The sequence below is a fragment of the Stegostoma tigrinum genome, chromosome 8 (assembly GCF_030684315.1).
Source record: "Stegostoma tigrinum isolate sSteTig4 chromosome 8, sSteTig4.hap1, whole genome shotgun sequence".
In the NCBI taxonomy this organism is placed as follows: Eukaryota; Metazoa; Chordata; class Chondrichthyes; order Orectolobiformes; family Stegostomatidae; genus Stegostoma; species Stegostoma tigrinum.
In genome coordinates, this window is record NC_081361.1 from 103,740,443 (window position 1) to 103,767,955 (window position 27,513).

The following is a 27,513-nucleotide window of genomic DNA, read 5'->3' on the forward strand; positions in this document are numbered from 1 at the left end:
GTGTTGTGGTCCTTGAAGAACACGGACATCTGGGATGGGCGGGAGTGGAATGCCTCATCCTGGGAGCAAATGCTGCGGAGGCAAAGGAATTGGGAATAGGGGATGGAATTTTTGAAGGAGGGTGGGTGGGAGGAGGTGTATTCTTGGTAGCTGTGGGAGTCGATGGGCTTGAAATGGACATCAGTTTCTAGCTGGTTGCCTGAGATGGAGACAGAGAGGTCCAGAAAGGTGAGGGATGTGTCGGAGATGGCCCAGGTGAACTTGAGGTTGGGATGGAAGGTGTTGGTGAAGTGGATGAACTGTTCGAGCTCCTCTTAGGAGCAAGAGGTGGCGCCGATACAGTCATCAATGTAACGGAGGAAGAGGTGGGGTTTGGGGCCAGTGTAGGTGCGGAAGAGGGACTGTTCCACATAACCTACAAAGAAGCAGGCATAGCCTGGGCCCATGCGGGTACCTATGACCACCCCCTTTGTCTGTAGGAAGTGGGAGGAATCGAAAGAGAACTTGGTGAGGGTGAGGACGAGTTCAGGTAGGCGGATGAGGGTGTCGGTGGAGGGGGACTGGTCGGGCCTGTGGGACAGGAGGAAACGGAGGGCCCTGAGGTGGTGTCGGAGAGTTGGTGTTTGGCCTCGGCGATGTAGAGGTCAGTGCGCCATACTACAACTGCGCCTCGCTTGTCTGCGCGTTTGATGGTGAGGTTGGGGTTGGAGCGGAGGGCTGCCTGTTCTGCGATAACCTCATCCCACCTCCTTGACCTGTCCGTCCTCCCCGGAACTGACCTATCCCCTCCCTACCTCCCCACCTATACTCTCCTCTCCACTTATTTTCTCCTCTATTCATCTTCGGTCCGCCTCCCCCTCTCTCCCTATTTATTTCAGAACCCTCTCCCCATCCCCCTCTCTGATGAAGGGTCTGAGCCCGAAACGTCAGCTTTTGTGCTCCAGAGATGCTGCTTGGCCTGCTGTGTTCACCCAGCTACACACTTTGTTATCTCGGATTCTCCAGCATCTGCAGTTCCCATTATCTCTGGCCACACTTCATCCAACTAGTGTCAAAGACGAAAGACCCCATATCCACAATGAGCAGGACAAATGTGACATACAAAATACCACGCAGAGACTGCCACAAGCTAAACATAGGACAGATAGGCAGGAAACCTGCCATCAGGATACATGAATACCAACTCTCCCTCATTTCTATTCATTCCAACATGGAAGGGCATCAGTTTAACAGGGACAACATAACAATACTAGGACAAGCAAAACAAAAACAAGCATGAGAATTCCTGGACATCTGGTTTTCAACCACTGGTGGCATAAACAAACACACTGAAACAGACCCCATCTACATACCATTATGGAGCAAATTGGAAACAGAACTACCCACCAAAACAGACTGGACCATATAAATTCAGAATTGAACAGAACAACACCGCTTCAGTGGAGGCTAGACACCTAGATGTCACCTAGAAGGGAGACAAAACGGTTGCACAAAAACCAGTCAGCTCAGCATATCAACCAACAATAGTTATTGCTTCCTCATTTATTTTCTTTCTAGATCTAGACCTAAAGTGATGTGCAAATGAAGCCAGGTTGATGTGGCAATTTTTTTTTCATATAGTGAGTAGTTAGGGTACGGAATGTACTACCTCAAAATATGATGGAGGCAGGTTCAACTGATGCATTCAATAGTGCATTAGACTTTTTTTTATATAGTAATGGAGGGCTGGGATATTGGAAAAAGGCAGGAGCTTAGCACCAGATAATATAGCCCGATGAAACAACTGAGCTGGTGCAGATATAATGAACTGAATGGCCCCCTTCTGCATTGTAATAATTCTGAGATTCTGTGACTCTCTGATATTTGTGTGTCTCTATTTAGCTTGATTTCCCATTTTATAATAATCAATAATATCGGATATTTGTATTTCTCTACACTCACCAAGCTTGAAATTCTGCTCTGCTCCACTCAAATTTATGGTCCCAGTGCCTGAATCGCATTATTCCTGGGAGTAAGGGGTTGAAATCTGCATTTGGAGTTGTAATTACAACTACTGTTGGATTCATGTATCCAAACACCACCTCCGGAAATCTCTCGAGTTCTGAGATGTCTAGGTGTTCTATTCTGAAATAGAAACAGGAAAGGAGCAAAGTCAGATGAAAGGAATTTGTCTTTGACATAGATAGTTAAACTAAGAAACAGATCTCTTATTCTTTCATGGGAAGTGCACATTTCTGGCAGTGTTTAGTACTCATCCCCAATGATGCTGGACGAGGTGACAAAACCATAAAACATGAGAGTAGATGTAGGCTATTCAATCCTTTGAGTCTGCTCTGCCATTCAATGAAACATAGAAACTTAGAAAACAGGAATAATAGTAGGCAATTCGAACCATCAGATCTGCTTTAAGATTCAATATGATCATGACTGATCATTCAACTCAGTCTCCTGGTCCCACTTTCTTTCCAAATCCTGTGATTGCTTTAGCCTGAAGAATTACCTCTAACTTTTTCTTGAAAACATTAAATGTTTTGATCTCAACTGCTTCCTTTGGCAGAGAATTTCACATGCTTGCCCGGATCTGGGTGAAGCAATTTATAGAACATAGAACATTACAGCACAGTACAATCCCTTCGGCCCTCGATGTTGTGCCGACCTGTCATACCGATCTCAAGCCCATCTAACCTACACTATTCCACGTACGTCCATATGCTTATCCAATGACGACTTAAATGTACCTAAAGTTGGCAAATCTACTACCGTTGCAGGCAAAGCGTTCCATTCCCTTACTACTCTGAGTAAAGAAACTACCTCTGACATCTGTCCTATATCTTTCACCCCTCAATTTAAAGCTATGCCCCCTCGTGCTCGCCATCACCATCCGAGGAAAAAGGCTCCCCTATACACCCTATCTAACCCTCTGATTATTTTATACGTTTCAATTAAGTCACCTCTCAACCTTCTTCTCTCTAATGAAAACAGCCTCAAGTCCCTCAGCCTTTCCTTGTAAGACCTTCCCTTCATACCAGGCAACATCCTAGTAAATCTCCTTTGCACCCTTTCCAAAGCTTCCACATCCTTCTTATAATGCGGTGACCAGAACTGTATGCAATACTCCAAGTGCGGCCGCACCAGAGTTTTGTACAGCTGCAGCATAACCTCATGGTTCCGCAACTCGATCCCTCTATTAATAAAAAAGCTAAAACACTGTATCCCTTCTTAACAGCCCTGTCAACCTGGGTGGCAACTTTCAAGGACCTGTGCACATGGACACCGAGATCTCTCTGCTCATCTAGACCACCAAGAATCTTACCATTAGCGCAGTACTTTGCCTTCCGGTTACTCCTCCGAAAGTGCATCACCTCACACTTGTCCACATTAAACTCCATTTGCCACCTCTCAGCCCAGCTCTGCAGCTTATCTATGTCTCTCTGCAACCTACAACATTCTTCGTCACTATCCACAACTCCACTGACCTTAGTGTCGTCTGCAAATTTACTAACCCATCCTTCTATGCCCTCATCCAGGGCATTTATAAAAATGACAAACAGCAGTGGACCCAACACCGACCCTTGCGGTACACCACTAGTAACTGGTCTCCAGGATGAACATTTCCCATCAAATACCACCCTCTGTCTTCTTTCAGCAAGCCAATTTCTGATCCAAACTGCTATATCTCCCACAACCCCACGCCTCCGCATTTTGTACAATAGCCTACTGTGGGGAACCTTATCGAACGCCTTGCTGAAATCCATATACACCACATTAACCGGTTTACTCTCATCTACCTGTTTGGTCACCTTCTCAAAGAACTCAATAAGGTTTGTGAGGCACGACCTTCCCTTCACAAAATCGTGCTGACTATCCCTAATCAATTTATTCTTTTCTGGAGGAATATAAATCCTATCTCTTAGAACCTTTTCCAACACTTTACCAACAACTGAGGTAAGGCTCACTGATCTTTCAGTACCAGGGTTGTCTCTACTCCCCTTCTTGAACAGGGGAACCACATTTGCCATCCTCCAGTCATCTGGCACTATTCCTGTAGACAATGACGAGTTAAAGATCAATGCCAAAGGCTCGGCAATCTCCTCCCTGGCTTCCCAGAGGATCCGAGGATAAATCCCATCCGGCCCAGGGGACTTATCTATCTTCACCCTCTGAAGGATTTCTAATACCTCTTTCTTGTGAGCCTCTTTCCCACCTAGTCTAGTAGCCTCTTTCTCAGTATTCTCCTCAACAACATTGTCGTTTTCTAGAGCGAATACTGTTGGAAAATATTTATTTCGTGCTTCCCCTATCTCTGCTGACTCCACACACCACTTACCACTACTATCCTTGATTGGCCCTAATCTTACTTTCGTCATTCTTTTATTCCTTAAATACCCATAGACAGCCTTCGGGTTTACCCTGATCCTATCTGCCAACAACTTCTCATGTCTCCTCCTGGCTCTTCTGAGCTCTCTCTTTAGGTCTTTCCTGGCTACCCTGTAACCCTCAAGCACCCGAACTGAGCCTTCACATCTCATCCTAACAAAAGCCTTCTTCTTACTCTTGACCAGAGATTCCACTTCCTTCGTAAACCACAGGTCCCGCGCTCTACAGCTTCCTCTCTGCCTGACAGGTACATACTTATCTAGGACACAGAGGAGCTTTTCCTTGAATAAGCTCCACATTTCTAATGTGCCCATCCCCTGCCCTTCCCCATCCTATGCTCCCTAAATCTTGCCTAAACCAAGCGGAGGCTTGGGGACCGCTTTGCAGAACACATCCGCTCGGATCGCATTAAACAACTCACCTCCCAGTCGCGAACCATTTCCACTCCCCCTCCCATTCTTTACATGACATGTCCATCATGGGCCTCCTGCAGTGCCACAACGATGCCACCCGAAGGTTGCAGGAACAGCAACTCATATTCCGCTTGGGAACCCTGCAGCCCAATGGTATCAATGTGGACTTCACCAGCTTCAAAATCGCCCCTTCCCCCACCGCATCCCTAAACCAGCCCAGTTCGTCCCCTCCCCCCACTGCACCACACAACCAGCCCAGCTCATCCCCTCCACCCACTGCATCCCAAAACCAGTCCAGCCTGTCTCTGCCTCCCTAACTTGTTTTTCCTCTCACCCATCCCTTCTTCCCACCCCAAGCCGCACCTCCATCTCCTACCTACTAACCTCTTCCCACCTCCTTGACCTGTCCGTCTTCTCTGGACTGACCTATCCCCTCCCTATCTACACTCTCCTCTCCACCTATCTTCTTTTCTCTCCATCTTCGGTCCGCCTCCCCCTCTCTCCCTATTTTTTCCAGATCCCTCACCCCATCCCCCTCTCTGATGAAGGGTCTTAGCCCAAAACGTCAGCTTTTGTGCTCCTGAGATGCTGCTTGGCCTGCTGTGTTCATCCAGCCTCACATTTTATAATCTCATCATAATTGCCTTTCCCCCAGCTATAACTCTTGCCCAGTGGTATACACCTATCCCTTTCCATCACTAAAGTAAATATAACAGAATTGTGATCGCTATCACCAAAGTGCTCACCTACTTCCAAATCTAACACCTGGCTGGGCTCATTACCCAGTACCAAATCTAATGTGGCTTTGCCCCTTGTTGGCCTATCTACATACTGTGTCCTGCACACACTGGACATAAACTGACCCAACTATAGTACTCGAACTATGGTGTTCCCAGTCAATATTTGGAAAGTTGAAGTCCCCCATGACAACTACCCTGTCTCTCTCACTCCTATCGAGAATCATCTTGGCTATCCTTTCCTCTCTGGAACTATTTGGAGGCCTATAGAAAACTCCCAACAGGGTGACGTCTCCTTTCCTGTTTCTAACCCCAGCCCATACTACCTCAGTTGACGAGTCCCCAAACATCCTTTCTGCAACTGTAACACTGTCCTTGACCAACAATGCCACACCTCCACCCCTTTTACCATCTTCTCTGTTCTTACTGAAACATCTAAATCCCGGAACCTGCAACAACCATTCCTGTCCCTGCTCTATCCATGTCTCCGAAATGGCCACAACATCGAAGTCCCAGGTACCAACCCATGCTGCAATTTCTCCACATTTCAGTTCTAAATGGTCTAGTCTGTGCTCTCAGACAGTGAACTCTGGTTCTGGACTCTTGGTCATCAAGGACATCTTTCCTGTGTTCACCTTTTCTCGTCCTGTTAGCATTTTATAGGTTTAGATGCGATCATCCCCTCATTCCTCTAAATTCCAGTGAATGTACTGCTCATTGATTTAGCTACTCTTCATATGTCAGTTCTGCCATCTCAGATATCAGTTTGGTAAACCTTTATTGCACTCATTCCAATTACAAGAACATCCTTCATCAGGTAAGACAAAACTGCAGTCAATACTCCAGGTGTGGTCTCATCAAGGCCCTATACAACTTGCAGCAAGACATCCCTGATCCTGGACTCAAATCCCCTCAGGATCAACAGTGTCCAAGAGGTCTGTTGCACACAAAAAATCCTTTCAGCCTATCAGGTCTGTGCCGGTCAACCAAGAGTCAAGCTATTTCAATCCCATTTTCCAGCACTTGGCCATTAGTCTTCTATGTTTTGGCATTGCAAATTTACATTAAAATATTTCTTAAATTATATGAGGGTTTCAGCCTCTCCTTCGACCAGGCAGTTAGTTCCAGATTCCCACTATCCTCTAAACCTCCTGACCCTTACATTTAATAATATCCTCCAAGTCATCGATCTCTTCATCAAGGGAGAATTACTTACATTCTACATTCCACATAATTTCATACACCTCAATCATGTCCCCTATATTCTCTGCTCCAAGGAAAAAAATCCGAGTCTATCTTATGCTGTAATGGCTTCAGAGGGGTCAGATTTTGCAAGGTATGCAGGTTATCTTATCAGCATACAGAAGGGTCTACAAGGTAAGATGCAGTGCTGGACTTAATTCTGGGGTTTGAAGTCAGACAGGTTTTCAAGTGACAGCAGGAGAACATTTTAGCGATAGCAACCACAATACGATAAGTTTTAAGTTTGCAAAAAAGGATTTGATTTGAGGGAAAGCAGATTTCATTAAAATGAGGCATAATGGGGTCAGAGTAGCCTAACAGCATCTACTTCTGGGTAAATCTGCAGCAGGACAGTTGGGTAATCAGATCAGCAAACTTCGCATGGGCAGGCAGCGGAGATTACATCTGGTGTAGATATAAACTGAATAAGTATATAATTCAGGGACTTCGGAGGCAGCATGGGAGTTCGATGCAGAGGGGAAGCAATGCTTTTTGCTTGCTTGTTATGGTGTGTGAGGTTTTTATTCAACAGTATAAACTGAAGCACAGGATCGGGGCCCAGAAGGAAAGAAAAAGTGATATCACAGGAAAACCACAAGTTCATTAGTTGGTAGAAGCTGTTAATTTGACTACTATAGGTTACTGTCAGATTGAAAGTAAAAAGGAGAAATATTTATGGATTATACACTAAAAGACAAGTAGGAATTTTTTAAAAATTAAAAACAAGGTAAATAAAACAGATTTAGTCGGAACTGCAGATGCTGGAGAATCTGAGATAACAAGGTGTAGGGCTAGATGAACACAGCAGGGTGTGATGCTGCTTGGTCTGGTGTGTTCATTCAGTTCTACACCTTGATATTGTTAAAAACAAACAGAGATGCAAGACCAGACAGTGTGCTGTACCTGCATAATATGGGACCTAGGCTGCAGAACATTCTGAAGGGGGAGGGTGAACAGCCAGCTGTTGTGGTGCATATAGGCACCAAAGATATAGGTAGAAAACAGGATGAGGTCCCACAAGCAGAATTTAGGGAGTTAGGAGCCAAGTTAAAAAGTAGGACCTCAAAGGTAGTAATCCCAGGATTGCTACCAGTGCCACGTGCTAGTCAGTGCAGAAATGAAAGAATAGCTAGGATGAATGCGTGGCTTGAGAGATGGTGTAGGAGTGAGGGGTTCAGATTTTTGGGATATTGGAACCGGTTCTGGGGAAGGTGGGAATATTACAAATTGGACGGTCTACACCTGGGCCGGACTGGAACCAATGTCCTTGGGGGTGCTTTTGCTAGTGCTGTGGGGGAGGGTTTAAACGAATGTGGCAGGGGGATGGGAACCAAATATTGGACAGAAAAGAGGTAGTAACGAAAGCCTGTAGTGAACTAGATAATGGAGTCAGTGTGACTAAAGGGAATAGTAGTCGGGGAGCAGATTATGAACACAAAGGGACAGATGGTCTGAGATGCATTTGTTTTAATGTGAGAAGTGTAGTAGAGCTTAGGGCTTGGATCGATACCTGGAAGTATGATAGAACATAGAACAAAGAACATTACAGCACAGTTTAGGCCCTTCGACCCTCGATGTTGTGCCGACCTGTCATACCGATCTCAAATTATTGTTACTGCTATTACTGAGACTTGGTTGAGGGAAGGGCATGATTGGCAACTAGTTGTCCCAGGATATCGCTGCTTCAGGCGGGATAGAGAGGGAGGTAAAAGGGGTGGAGGAGTTGCAGTAATGGTCAAAGACGATATCACAGCCGCACTGAAGGAGGGCCCCATGGAGGACTCAAGCAGTGAGGCAATATGGGTAGAACTCAGAAATAGGAACGATGCAGTAACAATGTTGGGGCTGTACTACAGGCCTCCCAACAGCGAGCATGAGATAGAGGTACAAATATGTAAACAGATAATGGAAAGGTGTAGGAGAAACAGGGTGGTGGTGATGGGAGATTTTAATTTTCCCAACATTGACTGGGATTCACTCAGCGTTAGGGGTCAAGATGGAGCAGAATTTGTAAGGTGTGTCCAGGAAGGTTTTCTTGAGCAATATGTATGTAGTCCAAGTTGAGAAGGGGCCATACTGGACCTAGTGTTGGGGGATGAACCCGGCCAGGTGGTTGATATTACAATAGGGGACTACTTTGGAAATAGCAACCACAATTCCGTAAGTTTTACAATACTCATGGAAAACGAACAGTGGTCCTCAAGGAAGAGTTCTAAACTGGGGGAAGGCCCAACTATACCAAGATTCGGCAGGATCTGGGGAATGTAGATTGGGAGAAACTGTTTGAAGGTAAATCCACATTTGATATGTGGGAGGCTTTTAAAGAGAGGTTGATTAGCGTGTAGGAGAGACATGTTCTTGTGAAAATGAGGAATAGAAAAGGCAAGATGAGGGAGCCATGGATGACAGGTGAAATTGTGAGACTAGCCAAGATGAAAAAGGAAGCATATATGAGGTCTAGGCGACTGAAGACAGACGCAGTTTTGGAAGAATATGAGGAATGTAGAGCGAATCTGAACCGAGGGATTAAGAGGGCTAAGAGAAGATATGAGATATTGCTGGCAAACATGGTTAAGGAAAATCCCAAAGCCTTTTATTCATATATAACGAGCAACAGGGTAACTAGAGAAAGGATTGGCCTACTTAAGGACAAAGAAGGGAAGTTATGCGCTGAGTCAGAGAAAATGGGTGACATTCTTAACGAGTATTTTGCATTGTATTCACCAGGGAAAGGACCATGACAGATGTTGAGGTTAGGGACAGATGTTGCTTACTCTAGGTCAAGTTGACATAAAGAAGGAGGAAGTGTTGGGTATCCTAAAAGACATTAAGGTGGACAGGTCCCCTGGTCTGGATGGGATCTATCCCAGGTTACTGAGGGAAGCGAGAGAGGAAATAGCTGGGGCCTTAGCAGATATCTTTGCAGCTTCCTTGGACACGGGTGAGGTCCCGGAGGACTGGAGACTTGCTAATGTTGTCCACTTGTTTAAGAAGGGTAGCAAGGATAATCCAGGTAATTATCGATTGGTGAGCCTGACGTCAACGGTAGGGAAGCTACTTGAGAAGATACTGAGGGATAGGATCTATTCCCATTTGGAAGAAAATGGGCTTATCAGTGATAGGCAACTTGGTTTTGTGCAGGGAAGGTCATGTGTTACCAACTTAATGGAATTCTTTGAGGACGTGACAAAGTTAATTGATGAGGGAAAGGCTGTAGATGTCATATACATGGATTTCAGTAAGGTGTTTGATAAGGTACCCCATGGTAGGCTGATGGAGAAAGTGAAGTCACATGGGGTCCAGGGTGTGCTAGCTAGATGGATAAAAAACTGGCTGGGCAACAGGAGACAGAGAATGGTAGTAGAAGGGAGTTTCTCAAATTGGAAACCTGTGGCTAGTGGTGTTCCACACGGATCTGTGCTGGGACCACTGTTATTTGTGATATACGTAAATGATTTGGAGGAAGGTGTAGTTGGTCTGATCAGCAAGTTTGCAGATGACACTAAGATTGGTGGACTAACAGATAGTGAAGGGGACTGTCAGAGATTACAGCAGAATATAGATAGACTGGAGAGTCGGGCAGATAAATGGCAGATGGAGTTCAATCCGGGCAAATGCGAGGTGATGCATTTTGGAAGATCAAATTCAAGGGCGAACTATACAGTAAATCGAAAAGTCCTAGGGAAAATTGATGCACAGAGAGATCTGGGTGTTCAGGTCCATTGTTCCCTGAAGGTGACAACGCAGGTCAATAGGGTGGTTAAGGTGGCATACGGCATGCTTTCCTTCATTGGATGGGGTACTGAGTAGAAGAGTTGGCAGGTCATGTTACAATTGTATAAGCCTTTGGTTCGGCCACATTTGGAGTACTGTGTACAGTTCTGGTCGCCACATTACCAAAAGGATGTGGATGATTTGGAGAGGGTGCAGAGGAGGTTCAACAGGATATTGCCTGGTATGGACGGTGCTAGCTATGAAGAGAGGTTGAGTAGATTATGATTATTTTCATTAGAAAGACGGAGGTTGAGGGGGGACCTGATTGAGGTCGACAAAATCTTGAGGGGTATAGACAGGGTGGATAGCAAAAAGCTTTTTCCCAGAGTGGGGGACTCAATTACTCGGGGTCATGAGTTCAAAGTGAGAGGAGGAAAGTTTAAGGGAGATATGCGTGGAAAATTCTTTACACAGAGGGTGGTGGGCGCCTGGAACGCGTTGCCAGCGGAGGTGGTAGACGCAGACACGTTAGTGTCTTTTAAGATATATCTGGACAGGTACATGGATGCACGGGGAGCAAATGGACATAGACCCTTAGAAAGTAGATGACAGGTTAGACAGAGGATCTTGATTGGCGCAGGCTTGGAGGGCCGAAGGGCCTGTTCCTGTGCTGTAATTTTCTTTGTTCTTTGTTCTTTAGATGTCCCCATTGTACTACAGAAATGGTCATTATTAAGCAAGTCATTTGCTGAAGAAACTCTGGCTTAGAAAACTGCGATATTCACCTGGTGGGGAGACATCTTGGTCCAGGATCTGAGGTAAGAACACTTATCACTGGAAGATCTTGAGATCTTCCCTGGATTACGAGCAGAACTGGAAAGATCATCAGTTGATATATCAAGGTGTAGAGCTGGATGAATGCAGCAGGCCAAGCAGCATCAGAGGAGCAGGAAGGCTGACATTTCGGGCCTAGACCCTTTTTCAGAAAGGGTATTTCCTGTACCTGGAGTGTGCCCACCTCCTCAAAACTCCTTTATTACCCACTCGCCTCCCGAATGATACGGAATTCATCCGGCTCCAGCTCCAGTTCTCTACCGCAGTTTTTGAGGAGCTGGAGTTGGGAGCACTTCTCGCAGGTGAAGTCAGAGGGGACACCAGCAGTGACCCTTACCTCCCACATCGTGCAAGAGGAGCATGCAACTGCCCGAGCTTCCACTCCCTCTACTCGAGATTTCCAGATGAATTAAAAAACAAACCCTTACTTTACACATCCTCTACACAATTTTTTTTTTTGGTTAGAGGAGGATGAGCGGAAGACACTACATGTTTAGTGTTTTGGGTTTAGCCAATGCCTGAATATATCTGTTCCTTCCTGGCTCGCATTCTCTCCATACACCCATCGCTGAGAACTTGAGGGCCTCTGCTGCCATGAGTTAAGTTTTTATACTGGAGAAAAAAAAACAACTTTACCTTTCCGTTGATACTCTAGCTCGCGCTGCTGCCGCCGAAAACAAGAGGGCCGCTGCTGCCACAAGGTAAGTTTTGATTAGAAAACACACAATTTGTGGGCACAGTCAGACAATGGGCATTTTATAAATTCCTGCTTTACAAATAAAACCAGTGTGATGCCACAGGGTTCAGTGCTGAGACCCCAGCTGTTAAAACACAGACAGATTCTAAACAAGGCCTCACTCCTAAAATGCATTGTCTGACCTGAGCTGTCAGCTCCTGTATACAGAGATTAAAAAAAACCTTTAGTTATCTCAGGGCAGTGCCTTGAAAGAAATTTTGGGATTTTCATCTTAATCAATCGAAACCTGCATTTCCTTTCTAACTGAATAAAAATTTGACAGGAGGGAGTCAACCAGCCATTTTACGGTCAATACATTCACATCAGTTGTGTCATCTCTTGATCTTTTGCTTTTAAGTTATTTGTCTTGATTCCTCTCTCACAACACCTAATGAAGGAGTAACACTCCAAAAGCCAGTTGGACTGTAACGTGGGGTCGTTGATTTTTGAAGATGGATACAGAACTGTCTTAGTCTCAGAAGACAGAGAGTAGCAGTGGGAGGATGAGGCTTTTCTGAGTAAAGATCTGTGACCAATGGTGTTCTGCAGGGATCAGTGCTGGTACCCCTGTTGTTTGTAATATTTATAAATGATCTGCAGGAGAATGCATGTGGCCTGATTACTAAGTTTGTGGGCGGGTTTGAGGGAGCTGCTGATAGTGAGGAGAATTGCCAGATGATACAGCATGATATAGATAGGCAACGCAGGGAAAGTAACAGCAGATTGAGTTTAATTTGGACTAATTCGAGGTTATCCATTTTGGAAGATCTAATGCAGGAGGGAAGTATACAGTAAATGGCAGAACCTTTAGTAACATCAACACACAGAGGGATCTTGCTGTACAGGCCCACAGTTCCCTGACAGTGGCAACACAGGTGGGTACAGTAGTCAAGAAGGCTTATAGCATATTGAGCTTCATTGGACAGGATATAGAGTATAAAAATTGCTAAGTCATATTGCTGCTGAATGGAACTTTAATTAGGCCATATTTGGAATATTGTGTACAGCTCTGGAAGCCACACAAGAAGGATATGGAGGCTTTGCAGAGGGTTTACCAGGATGATGCCTGGTTTGAAAGTTAGTGGCTCTGACAGATTGGACAAACTTGGAGATAGCTAGAACTGCAGATGCTGGAGTCAGAGATAACACAGTGCAAAGTGGGAGGAACACAACAGGCCAGGCAGCATCAGGGAGCAGGAAAGTTGATGTTTTGGGTCGGGACCCTTCTTCAGAAATGACAAACTTGGTTTTTTTTCACTTGAACATCAAAGGATGAAGAACAACCTGATTGAAATTCACAAAATTATGACAAGCATGGACAGAATAGATAACTGGACTATCTTCTCCAGGGTAGAGATGTCAATTACTAAGGGACATGGGTTTAAGGTAAAAAGGAGTAAGTTTAAAGAAGATATGAGAAGCAAATTTTTACACAGAGGTCAGTAAGTGCCTGAAATGTGCGGACAGAACTGGTGGTGGGGGGGAGGGGAAATACAATAGCAATGTTTAAGAGGCATGTTGACAAATATATGAAGAGGCAGGGAACAGAGGGATATAGAAAGTGATTTCAGGGAGTTAGGATGGAAGCTGCAGAGCAGGACGAACAGAGTAGTGTTCTCTGGTTTATTACCGGTGCCACGAGATAGCGAGGTGAGGAACAGGGAGCGGGCCCAGCTGAACACGTGGCTACGCAGCAGGTGTAGGAGGGAGGGCTTCAGATATGTAGATAATTGGGATGCCTTCTGGGGAAGGTGGGACCTGTACAAGAAGGACGGGTTGCATCTGAACTGGAAGGGGACCAATGTCCTGGGTGGAAGGTTTGCTCGAGTAGTTCGAGAGGGTTTAAACTAGTATGGCAGGGGGGTGGGAACCTGAGCTGTATACCAGAGGTGAGCGTTGATGCAGGTGAGGCAGTAGCAAGAGGTAGACCAGCTAGTGGGAAGGATTTTCCTGGGAAGGAACCAAGGGATCGGTTAAAGTGTGTTTGCTTTAATGCAAGGAGTATCAGGAATAAAAGTGATGAACTTAGAGCATGGATCAGTACCTGGTGCTATGATGTTGTGGCCAATCAGAGACATGGGTTTCTCAGGGGCAGGAATGGTTGCTGGATGTTCCAGGGTTTAGAACATTTAAAAAGAATAGGGAGGGGGGAAAAAGAGGAGGGGGTGTAGCACTACTAATCAGAGAGGGTATCACAGCTACAGAAGCTTCCATTGTCGAGGAAGATCTGCCTACTGAGTCAGTATGGGTGGAAATTAGGAACAGCAAGGGAGTAGTCACCTCGTTAGGGGTTTACTACAGGCCCCCCAATAGCAGCAGGGAGATTGAAGAAAGCATAGGTCGACAGATTTTGGAAAAGTGTGGACGCAGTAGGGTTGTTGTAATGGGTGACTTTAACTTTCCTAATATTGATTGGAACCTCCTTCGAGCAGATGATTTGAATGGAGCTATTTTTGTAAGGTGTGTTCAGGAGGGTTTCCTAACGCAGTACGTTGACAGGCCGACGAGAGGAGAGGCCATTCTAGACTTGGTGCTCAGAAACGAGCCGGGGCAGGTATCAGATCTTGTGGTGGGAGAGCATTTTGGTGATAGTGACCATAACTGCCTCACATTCTACATAGCTATGGAGAAGGAGAGGATTAGGCAAAATGGGAGGATATTTAATTGGGGAAGAGGAAACGATGATGCGATTAGACATGAGTTAGGAAGCATGGACTGGGAGCAGTTGTTCCATGGTAAGGGAACTATAGACATGTGGAGACTGTTTAAGGAACAGTTGTTGGGAGTGATGAGTAAATATGTCCCTCTGAGACAGGCAAGAAGGGGAAAGATAAAGCAACCTTGGATGACGAGAGCGGTGGAGCTTCTTGTGAAAAGGAAGAAGGTAGCTTACATAAGGTAGAGGAAGCTAGGGTCAAGTTCAGCTAGAGAGGATTACATGCAGGCAAGGAAGGAGCTCAAAAATGGTCTGAGGAGAGCCAGGAGGGGGCACGAGAAAGGCTTGGCAGAAGGAATCCGGGAAAACACAAAGGCATTTTACACTTATGTGAGGAATAAGAGAATGATCAAAGAAAGAGTAGGGCCGATCAGGGATAGCATAGGGAACTTGTGTGTGGAGCCTGAGGAGGTAGGGGAAGCCCTAAATGAGTTTTTTGCTTCTGTCTTTACGAAAGAAACGAACTTTGTAGTGAATGAAACCTTTGAAGAGCAGGTGTGCATGCTGGAATGGATAGAGATAGAGGAAGCTGATGTGCTGAAAATTTTGTCAAACATTAAGATTGACACGTCGCCAGGCCCGGACCAGTTTTGTCCTCGGCTGCTTTGGGAAGCGAGAAATGCAATTGCTTCGCCACTTGCGAAGATCTTTGCATCCTCGCTCTCCACTGGAGTCGTACCTGAGGACTGGAGAGAGGCAAATGTAATTCCTCTCTTCAAGAAAGGAAATAGGGAAATCCCCGGCAATTATAGACCGGTAAGTCTCACGTCTGTCGTCTGCAAGGTGTTAGAAAGGATTCTGAGGGATAAGGTTTATGACCATCTGGAAGAGCATGGCTTGATCAAATACAGTCAACACGGCTTTGTGAGGGGTAGGTCATGCCTTACAAACCTTATCGAGTTTTTTGAGGATGTGACTAGAAAGGTTGATGAGGGTCGAGCTGTGGATGTGGTGTATATGGACTTCAGTAAGGCATTTGATAAGATTCCCCATGGTAGGCTCATTCAGAAGGTCAGGAGGAATGGGATACAGGGGAACTTAGCTGCTTGGATACAGAATTGGCTGGCCAACAGAAGACAGCGAGTGGTAGTAGAAGGAAAATATTCTGCCTGGAAGTCAGTGGTGAGTGGGGTTCCACAGGGCTCTGTCCTTGGGCCTCTACTGTTTGTAATTTTTATTAATGACTTGGATGAGGGGATTGAAGGATGGGTCAGCAAGTTTGCAGACGACACAAAGGTCGGAGGTGTCGTTGACAGTGTAGAGGGCTGTTGTAGGCTGCAGCGGGACACTGACAGGATGCAGAGATGGGCTGAGAGGTGGCAGATGGAGTTCAACCTGGATAAATGCGAGGTGATGCATTTTGGAAGGTCGAATTTGAAAGCTGAGTACAGGATTAAGGATAGGATTCTTGGCAGCGTGGAGGAACAGGGGGATCTTGGTGTGCAGATACATAGATCCCTTAAAATGGCCACCCAAGTGGACAGGGTTGTTAAGAAAGCATATGGTGTTTTGGCTTTCATTAACAGGGGGATTGAGTTTAAGAGTCGTGAGATCTTGTTGCAGCTCTATAAAACTTTGGTTAGACCGCACTTGGAATACTGCGTCCAGTTCTGGGCGCCCTATTATAGGAAAGATGTGGATGCTTTGGAGAGGGTTCAGAGGAGGTTTACCAGGATGCTGCCTGGACTGGAGGGCTTATCTTATGAAGAGAGGTTGACTGAGCTCAGTCTCTTTTCATTGGAGAAAAGGTGGAGGAGAGGGGACCTAATTGAGGTATACAAGATAATGAGAGGCATAGATAGAGTTGATAGCCAGAGACTATTTCCCAGGGCAGAAATGGCTAGCACGAGGGGTCATAGTTTTAAGCTGGTTGGTGGAAAGTATAGAGGGGATGTCAGAGGCAGGTTCTTTACGCAGAGAGTTGTGAGAGCATGGAATGCGTTGCCAGCAGCAGTTGTGGAAGCAAGGTCATTGGGGTCATTTAAGAGACTGCTGGACATGTATATGGTCACAGAAATTTGAGGGTGCATACATGAGGATCAATGGTCAGCACAACATTGTGGGCTGAAGGGCCTGTTCTGTGCTGTACTGTTCTATGTTCTATGTAGATCACACAGAGGAAGAGGATTTAGAGTTTAGAAAGGCATCATGTCTCAGCATAATCTTGGTGGGCCAAGGGGCCTGTTCCTGTGATGTAATGTTCTTCCCACCAGTTGCTATTCCATGATGAATAAACACTAGTCATTTGCCAGATACTCAACCCAAATAACTGACTTCTTTCCTGCAGCTGGGGAAAAACCAATTCCTCAATGGCAAGAAGTGGCAAGGAAAGGCAAAAGCAATCGAACACCAGTTTCCTTTCTTTCTACACCTCTTTTAATAACAACGTGGAACTTCACTGAAATGCATTGTCAAGTGCTCAGTCTTAAGTTGGCTAGTTTCACATGTTCCCAATGCAAAGGCCTTGCTGATCCCCTTGCAGAGGAACTTGTTTGAGCTAGGTGTTAATTACAGCTACATGCTCTGCCGGTGAAAAGTTTTTAAATAAACCCTGCTTTAGGTGGAAACTACATAATATAAACTGTGGATTTCAGTTAAATGCAACATACAGTCCAATGGACTGGAGGGTAGCTAAAGGATCCCCACTCTTTAAAAAAGGAGGGAGAAAATGGGGAATTATAGATCAGTTAGCTTTGCATTGGTGGTGGGAAAATGCTGGAGTCAATTATTAAGGATATAATAACTGAGCATTTGGAAAATGGTGACAGAATTGGTCCTAGATAGCACATATTATAGAACATAGAACATAGAACATTACAGCACAGTACAGGCCCTTCAGCCCTCGATGTTGTGCCGACCTGTCATACCGATCTCAAGCCCATCTAACCTACACTATTCCATGTGTGCTTATCCAATGACGACTTAAATTACCTAAAGTTGGCGAATCTACAACCGTTACAGGCAAAGCGTTCCATTCCCTTACTACTCTCTGAGTAAAGAAACTACCTCTGATATCTGTCCTATATCTTTCACCCCTCAATTTAAAGCTATGCCCCCTCATGCTCGCCGTCACCATCCTACGATAAAGGCTCTCTCTATACACCCTATCTAACCCTCTGATTATTTTATATGTCTCAATTAAGTCACCTCTCAACCATCTTCTCTCTAATGAAAACAGCCTCAAGTCACTCAGCCTTTCCTCGTAAGACCTTCCCTCAATACCAGGCAACATCCCAGTAAATCTCTTCTGCACCCTTTCCAAAGCTTCCATATCCTTCTTATAATGCGGTGACCAGAACTGTACGCAATACTCCAAGTGCGGCAGCACCAGAGTTTTGTACAGCTGTAGCATAACCTCTTGGTTCTGGAACTCGATCCCTCTATTAATAAAAAAGCTAAAACACTGTATACCTTCTTAACAGCCCTGTCAACCTGGGTGGCAACTTTCAAGGACCTGTGCACATGGACACCGAGATCTCTCTGCTCATCTACGCTACTAAGAATCTTACCATTAGCCCAGTACTTTGCCTTCCAGTTACTCCTACCAAAGTGCATCACCTCACGCTTGTCTGCATTAAACTCCGTTTGCCACCTCTCAGCCCAGCTTTGCAGCTTATCTATGTCTCTCTGCAACCTACAGCATCCTTCGTCACTCTCCACAACTCCACCGACCTTAGTGTCGTCTGCAAATTTACTAACCCATCCTTCTACGCCCTCATCCAGGTCATTTATAAAAATGACAAACAGCAGTGGACCAACACCGACCCTTGCGGTACACCACTAGTAACTGGTCTCCAGGATGAACATTTCCCATCAACTACCACCCTCTGTCTTCTTTCAGCAAGCCAATTTCCAATCCAAACTGCTATATCTCCCACAACCCCACGCCTCCGCATTTTGTACAATAGCCTACTGTGGGGAACCTTATCGAACGCCTTGCTAAAATCCATATACACCACATCAACCGGTTTACTCTCGTCTACCTGTTTGGTCACCTTCTCAAAGAACTCAATAAGGTTTGTGAGGCACGACCTTCCCTTCACAAAACCATGCTGACTATCCCTAATCAATTTATTCTTTTCTGGATGATTATAAATCCTATCCCTTATAACCTTTTCCAACACTTTGCCAACAACTGAGGTAAGGCTCACTGGTCTATCATTACCAGGGTTGTCTCTATTCCCCTTATTGAACAGGGGAACCACATTTGCTATCCTCCAGTCATCTGGCACTATTCCTGTAGACAATGACGAGTTAAAGATCAATGCCAAAGGCTTGGCAATCTCCTCCCTGGCTTCCCAGAGGATCCTAGGATAAATGCCATCCGGCCCAGGGGACTTATCTATCTTCACCCTCTGAAAGATTTCTAATACCTCTTCCTTGTGAACCTCAATCGCACCTAGCCTAGTAGCCTGTATCTCAGTATTCTCCTCAACAACATTGTCGTTTTCTAGAGTGAATACTGTTAAAAAATATTCATTTATTCACAAAAGGAAAATCATGCTTGACAAATCTTCTGGAATTTTTCGAGGATGTAACCTGTAGAGTGGATAAGAGTGGATCAGTATTCATTGTGTATCTGGACTTTCAAGATGCTTTTGACAAGATCCCATACTAGAGATTAGTAAAGAAAATTAAAGCTGATGATAGTGCAGGTAATGTATTGACAAAGATAAAGAATTGGTTGGCAGGCAGGAAGCAGAGAGTTGGAATAAATGAGGCCTTTTCAGAGTGGCAGGCAGTGATGAGTGCAATGTTGCAGGGTTCAGTGCTGGGACCCCAGTTGTTCACAATATACATTAATAATTTGGACAAAGGAAATTAATTCCGTATTTCCAAATTGCAGATGGCATAAAGCTGGGTGGCAGTGTGTGCTGAGGGGAGGATGGTAAGAGGTTGCAGGGTGACTTGGACAGATTGGCTAAGTGGACAAATACTTGACAAACAAAATATAATGCGGATAAGTATGAGGTTATCCACTCTGGTTGCAAAAACAGGAGGGCAGATTATTATCTGCATCGTGGCAGTTTAGGAAAATTTGAAGTGCAACAAGACCTCAGTGTCATGGTGGAACAGTTCATTAAGATTGGCATGTAGATGCAGCAGGCAATGAGGAAAGCTAATGATATTCTGGCCTACATAGCAAGAGGATTTGAGTATTGGAATAGGGATGCCTTGCTGCAGTTACACATGGCCTCATTGAGGCTACACTTAAGTGTTGTGTGCAGTTTTGGTCTCTTAGTCTTAGGAAGGACACTGTTGCTATTGAGAGAGTCCAGTGAAAATTCCCCAGATGGACTCCTGGGATGGCAAGACTGACATGCAAGGAGAGACTGGATCAAACTGGGCTTGTATTCACTCGAATTTAGAAGAATGAGGGGGGATCTCATAGAAACAAAATCCTGATCGGACTGAATAGGCTAGATGTGGGAAGAATGTCCAGATGGTGGGGAATTCGGGAACTAGCAGTCACAGTATAAGAATAAGCGGAAAGCCATTCAGCATTGAGATGAGAATGAATTTCTTGACTCAGAGTTGTGAACCTGTGGAATTTTCTCCCAGAGGAAGCTGCTGAGGCCAGTTCCTTACATACATTCAAGACGGAGCTAGACATGGCCCTTGAGGCTTAAGGGATCAAGGGATATGGAGAGAAAGCACAAATAGGATACTGAGATTGCATGATTAGCCATGATCATGTTGAATGGTGGGGCAGGCTCGAAGTGCCAGACGGCCTACTCCTGCACTTATTTTCTAAGTTTCTACGTTTACAGAAAAAAATTAGATTTGCACAGAATCAAAATTTTGACTTTCTTACACACTCAGTCCAATTACAAACTTACAACTGAGGTCAGGAGAAATATTTTCATTTGAAAGGTTGTGGATCTTTTGGAATTCTCAACCTCAAACAATTGTACACTCTAATCTTGAAAATATTTATGGCTGAGGTGGGCAGATTTTTGAAATTTGAAAAAAAATGTATTAGAAAATTTCAGCAAATCTGACAGCATCTTTGGAGTACAGAGTTAACATTTTAAGTCCAGTTTGATTCTTCCTCAAATCAGAAAGATTTTCCATTTCTACGGAAATCATCACCATCCATTTCACAAACTAATTAACACCATGTAATTATAGTTGGTTGTTGTAAAAATCCAAGTAATTCACTAAGTCTGTTTTGGAGGGAAATCTGTCATCCTTACCTGGTCTGGGCCACATGTGACTCCAGATCCACAATAATGTGGTTGACTCTTAATTGCCCCCTGAAAGGGCCCTGGCAAGCCACAAAAATCAAGGGACAACTGGGACAAGCAATATATACTAGCCCAGCCAATGACTCTCAAATCACATGAATAACTTTTTAAAAAAATTCTATACATGTATATAGTCCATTTCAGCTGCTAAATAAATGTACTAAACGATGAAAACAGGTTTACCTGGTAGTTATTCCCTTTAGTATAAATACTTACAACTCAATACATGAAACAAAGTCACAGTCCAACATACGACAGTCCTTTACAGTTGCTGATCCATGGTACAACCTTACTGTTAACATGGAAGCCCGGGGCTGTAGATACTCACATGGAAGGGGAGACAGGCGATACCTGCCAGATAGAGTCACAGAATTATAGAGATGTACAGCACAGAAACAGATCTTTTGGTCCAAGATAATAAAATGTGAGGCTGGATGAACACAGCAGGCCAAGCAGCATCTCAGGAGCACAAAAGCTGACGTTTCGGGCCTAGACCCTTCATCAGAGAGGGGGATGGGGGGAGGGAACTGGAATAAATAGGGAGAGAGGGGGAGGCGGACCGAAGATGGAGAGTAAAGAAGATAGGTGGAGAAGGTGTGGGTGGGGAGGTAGGGAGGGGATAGGTCAGTCCAGGGAAGACGGACAGGTCAAGGAGGTGGGATGAGGTTAGTAGGTAGCTGGGGGTGCGGCTTGGGGTGGGAGGAAGGGATGGGTGAGAGGAAGAACCGGTTAGGGAGGCAGAGACAGGTTGGACTGGTTTTGGGATGCAGTGGGTGGGGGGGAAGAGCTGGGCTGGTTGTGTGGTGCAGTGGGGGGAGGGGATGAACTGGGCTGGTTTAGGGATGCAGTGGGGGAAGGGGAGATTTTGAAACTGGTGAAGTCCACATTGATACCATATGGCTGCAGGGTTCCCAGGCGGAATATGAGTTGCTGTTCCTGCAACCTTCGGGTGGCATCATTGTGGCAGTGCAGGAGGCCCATGATGGACATGTCATCAAGAGAATGGGAGGGGGAGTGGAAATGGTTTGCGACTGGGAGGTGCAGTTGTTTGTTGCGAACTGAGCGGAGGTGTTCTGCAAAGCGGTCCCCAAGCCTCCGCTTGGTTTCCCCAATGTAGAGAAAGCCGCACCGGGTACAGTGGATGCAGTATACCACATTGGCAGATGTGCGAAGCCTCTTTTGGTCCAACTCGTCCATGTTGACCAGATACCCAATGTAAATCTAGTCCCATATGCCAGCATTTGGCCCATAGCCCTCTGAGCCCTTCCTCTCCATATACTGATCCAGATGCCTTTTCAAATGTTATAATAGTACCAGCCTCTACTATGTCCTCCGGCAGCTCATTCCATACACACACTACCGTCTGTGTGAAAAAATTGACCCTTATGTCCCTTTTATATCTTTTCTGTCTAAAGGAGTGCAAAGTGAATCTCTCTTCTTTATATTTCAGGGGTACAGTGATATTGATGCAGCAAAACAATAAGATAACATTCTACTTTGAAACAAAGCTGTTCTATCATTACAATTTAATTATCTTTTTAACGTTTCTACAACAGAAAACTGTAGATACTCAATTATTGAGTGCATTCAACAGACAGATCAATACAATCTGGAGCCATCCTTTTAAAATTGGGGCTGGGATCAGAGAAAGCTGTCATGAAGCAATTTGATGCCATAGGCAACTGAGCCATTTCCCAGCACCATTATAATAAAGGTGTTTAGCATATTATCATTTGGGAATTTGGATTCTAAAGCACAAGTAAAATAGACAGGTTTCAATTTTGTGAAAGTGACTTCTTTCAAAGAGGTCAAGAATACTTTTGGAAGAGTGAGCAAAAGATATTATTTCCAAGAAGGTTCACTGATTTGATTTGATTTATTATAGTCACATGTATCTAAATTCTGTGAAAAGCTTTAGGAGCAAATTACTGCAGATGCTGGAATCTGTACTGAAAACAACAAATGCTGGAGATCACAGTGGGTCAGACAGCATCCATGGAGATAGAGCAAGCTAACATTTCACGTCTGAATGAGTCTTCATCAGAGCTGAACTGAAGTGTGGAGGGGACAGTATTTATGCTATAGTTGGGAGGGAGGGGTGTTGGGAATGGGGTGCCGGCGCAGAAAAAATGTTGACAGTCCAGATAAGTGTCTGAAATATGAGAATGGCAGAACAATGGTGTCTACCTGCCAGACTGGAAAAGAACAGTCCCACTGGGATGTGGGGAGGGCATGATAACAGAGAATGTAACATCCAGAAATGGAAGTTGATTGTTGTTTTCTTCTTCCGTTATGAATTTAAACCTTGTGATTCATCTTTAATAAGTAAGTGATTGACAAACTGGGAGTTCCAAACCTGAGTATATAGAAAAGCAACCCGTACAGATCAAATCCTCAACTTCCACAGCAACCACCCCAAAATCCACAAACAAAGCAGCATTAGGACATGTGATAATGGGAACTGCAGATGCTGGAGAATCCAAGATAACAAAGTGTGGAGCTGGATGAACACAGCAGGCCTAGCAGCATCTCAGGAGCATAAAAGCTGACGTTTTGGGCCTAGACCCTTCATCATGTGCTCCTGAGATGCTGCTTGGCCTGCTGTGTTCATCCAGCCTCACGTTTTATTATCCAGCATTAGGACATGATTTAAATGGGCCAGGGCACACTGCAACACTCCAGAACTACGCAGGTAAGACGAAGAACGTTTATACAAGATCCTCACTTTAAAGGGATATCCCCGCAACTTCATCTACAGATGCATACAAAACAGACAACAAAAGGAGCTCACAGTACGCCCTAACACACTGGTCACACTGCTATACATCAAGAACATATTGGAAATGACATCAAGGCTCCTAAGACCACTAGGAATCATGGTGGCCCACACGCCCACTGCCACGCTACGACAAACACTTACAAGCATTAAAGACCCCATTCCCACAGCATGCAGAACCAACTTGGTTTGCAAAATACCATGCAACGACTGCCACAAGCATTATATCGGACAGACCGGAAGGAAACTAGCCATCACAATTCATAAACATCAGCTAGTAGCAAAACTGCACGATGAACTCTCCTTAATATTGGTACATTCAGACAATGTAGACCATCAATTTTTAATTGGGACAAAGTAACCACAGTAGTCCAAGCCAAAATCATAGACACACATGGGAAGTCCCAGAGGGATGGTTCACCAACCATACTTCAATCAACAAACATATTCAATTGGACCCCATATACAAACCTACACAGATCAAAGCCAGAAATGACAGCACTCACCATAACGGACTGGACAGTATAAATTCCAAGCAGAGTAGAATAACATCTCTTCATCGGAGGCTCCACTGATGACATCACCTAACATGGTGCCAAAACATCTAAACAAAAACAGGCCAGCTTGGCAACCTCACTATCCTCCCTATTGGGAAGGTAAGCAGTGAGAATAATAGCTTATCGTTAGTGCTTTAGGGCTTTCATTTTTGGCAGTGGAGGAGGAGACCGGGAGTGACAGGACCCTGGGAAATATAATTTGGGTGGAATCGAAACCCGAGACCCTACAAGAGTGGTGTCTCCCATCTTCCCACCTCCTCTAACCTAAGAATTAAAGGGTAAGTAAGTTATTCTCTACGTTTTACAAATCTTTTGGGGAAGTTTAAATTCAGAGGGGATAGCAGTCAGGGCAGTGCAATGTTCCTCCTGCAGGATGTGGAAGCTAAGAGTCAACAGCAGTGACTCTGCTGACTCCACCCCGAGGGAAGTGCACCCAGCTCCAACTCCTCATAAACAGCTTTAGGGAACTGGAGCTGGAGCTGGATGAACACAGGATCATTCCAGAGATGGTGACAGAAATTAGCTACAGGAACGTAGTGACCCCTAAGAATGAAGGCAGTTGGGCGACAGTAAGGAAAAAGGAAGGGAAGGAAACAGCCAGTGCGGGGATCCTCCATGGTCATTCCCTTCAACAATAAGTACACTGTTTTGGATAGTGTTGTGGGGTGGGGGGGGGGAACCGATTGGGGTAAGCCACAGGGACCACGTCTCAGGTACAGGATCTGGCTCTATGGCTCAAAAGAGAAGGGGGAAGAATAGGAGAGCAATTGTAGAAGTGGGTTCAATAGTTATACACACACAGACAGGCGGTTCTGTGAACACGAGTGAAACGAACAGATGGTATGTTGCCTCCCAGGTGCCAGGATCCATGATGTCTTGGATCGTGTCTTCAAGATCCTTAAGCGGGAGGGTGAGCAAACAGCAGGCATGGTACATATCGGTACCAATGACATAGGTAGAAAAAGGACAGAGCATGTGAAAAACAAGTACGGGGAGTTAGGTTAGAAGCTGAAGTCCAGGACAAACAGGGGAGTTAGATCTGGATTACTACCAGTGCCATGTGATAACGAGGTAAGAAATAGGGAGAAAGTGCAGCTAAACACGTAGCTACAGGCTGGTGTAGGAGGGAGGGCTTCCATTATGTAGATAATTGGAGCACATTCTGGGGAAGGTAGGACCTGTACGGTAAGGACGGGTTGCACCTGAACCGGAAGGGCTCAAATATCCTGGGAGGGAGGTTTGCTTGAGCTGTACGGGATGGTTTAAACTAGATTGGCAGGGGGTGGGGAACCAGATTTATAATTCAAAGGATGAGGTATTCAGCCTTCCAACAGACACAACAGGGAGTGAGGTTGTTAATAAAGAAATGTGATCGATGGAGCGTAATTGAGGACAGAGGAATGGTTTGAAATGTGTATACTTCAATGCTAGAAGCATCAGAAATAAGGCAGATGAACGTAGAGCATGGGTCAGTACCTGGAACTATGATGTTGTGGCCATTACAGAAACTTGGGTAATTCAGGGAGAGGAGTGGATGTTGGAAGTTCCAGGATTTAGATGCTTTAAAAGAAATAGGGAGGGTGGTAAAAGAGGTGGCGGAGTGGCATTGCTAGTCAGAGTTAGTACAGCAGCTACTGAAACGCAGTTTGAGAATGATATGTCTACAGAGTCAGTTTGGATTGAGGTCAGGCACACGAAAGGAGCAGTCACTTTGTTGGGTTTTTTTTAAACAGACCCCCTAATAGTTGCAGAGAAGTGGAGGAGCAGATTGGGAGGCAGATACTGGAAATGTGTACAAGTCAAAGGGTTGTAGTCATGGGGTCTTCAACTTTCCAAATATTGATTGGAAACTTTTTAGTTGTAATAGTTTAGGTGGAGCGGATTTTGTCCTGTGTATTCAGGAAGGATTCCTGACACAGTATATAGATAAACCAACACGAGGTGAGGCCATCTTGGATTCGGTGCTTGGCAATGAGCCAGGCCAAGTCTTAGACCTGTTCGTAGGAGAGCATTTTAGCGGTAGCGATCATTGTTACTTTTACAATAGTCATGGAAAGGACAGATGCATACAGCAGGGTAAGGTTAGTAATTGGGGGAAGGGTTATTATAATTCTGTTAGGCAAGGACTGGGTAACATAAAAACAAAACAAATACTGTTAGGGAAGAGCACTATAGAAATGTGGAGATTGTTGAAGGAATGCATACTGCGTGTGCTCGATATGTTTGTCCCTAGCAGGCAGGGAAGATGTGGTTGAGTGAGGGAGCCTTGGTTCTCAAGAGAGGTTGAATGACTGTTAAGCGGAAGAAGGATATTTATGTAAAGTTAAGGAAACAAGGATTGGAAAAGGCTCCAGAGGGATACAAGTTATCCAGGAAGGAGCTAAAGAAAGGCCTTAGGAGAGCGATAAGGGGGCATGAGAAAGCCTTGGCGCGTAGGATCAAGGAAAACTCCAATGTGTTTTACATGTATGTGACGAATAAGGGAATGACCAGAGAAAGGGTAGAGCCGATCAAGGATTGTAAAGGGAATTTGTGCACGGAGCCTAAAGAGGTAGGAGAGGTCCTAAATGAATACTTTCCTTTGGTATTCAAAACTGAGAGGGACCTAGTCGTAGGGGATGACTGTGAAACAGGCTGGTAGGCTAGAGGAGGTGGATGTTAGTAAGGAAGATATACGAGGAATTTTGAGGAACTTGAAGATAGATAAGTCCCCCCGGGCCTGATGGGACTTATACACGAATTCTAATGGTAAGTGCGGGAAGAGTTCGCAGGGCCCTTGGCGACGATCTTTTTGTCCTCACTGTCCATGGGTATAGTGCCAGAAGATTGGAGAGATGAAAATGTCATGCTCTTACTCAAAAAAAGGGAATCAGGAATACCCTGGAAATTACAGGCCAGTTAGTCTTACGTCAGTGGTGGGCAGATTATTGGAAAGGGCTCTGAGAGAAAGGATTTAAGATCACTTGGAAAGGCAAAGTTTGATTTGTGATAGTCAGCTTGGATTTGTGAAGGGTAGATCATGCCTCACAAACCTTCTTGAATTCTTTGAAGAGGTGACCAAACATGTGGAGGAAGGTAGAGCAGTGGATGTGGTCTCTATGGATTTAAATAAGGCGTCTAAATGAGGCGTTTTTAAATAAGGCAATAAGAAATGCTAATGTTG

At 45.0% G+C, this 27,513-nt stretch overlaps 1 protein-coding gene across 2 annotated transcripts in view; it reads right to left on the reverse strand.

Annotated features, from left to right (window-relative positions):
* Positions 1–27,513, reverse strand: part of henmt1 (HEN methyltransferase 1) — a 110,317-nt gene that overhangs the window by 42,736 nt on the left and 40,068 nt on the right. For both annotated transcript variants that reach the window (XM_048539357.1, XM_059648271.1), the window contains exons 4-5: positions 21,234–21,368; positions 1,942–2,124 (exon numbers count right to left, since the gene is read on the reverse strand). In XM_048539357.1, coding sequence (XP_048395314.1) covers positions 1,942–2,124; positions 21,234–21,368 — 318 coding nt within the window. The remainder of the gene's footprint in view (positions 1–1,941; positions 2,125–21,233; positions 21,369–27,513) is intronic.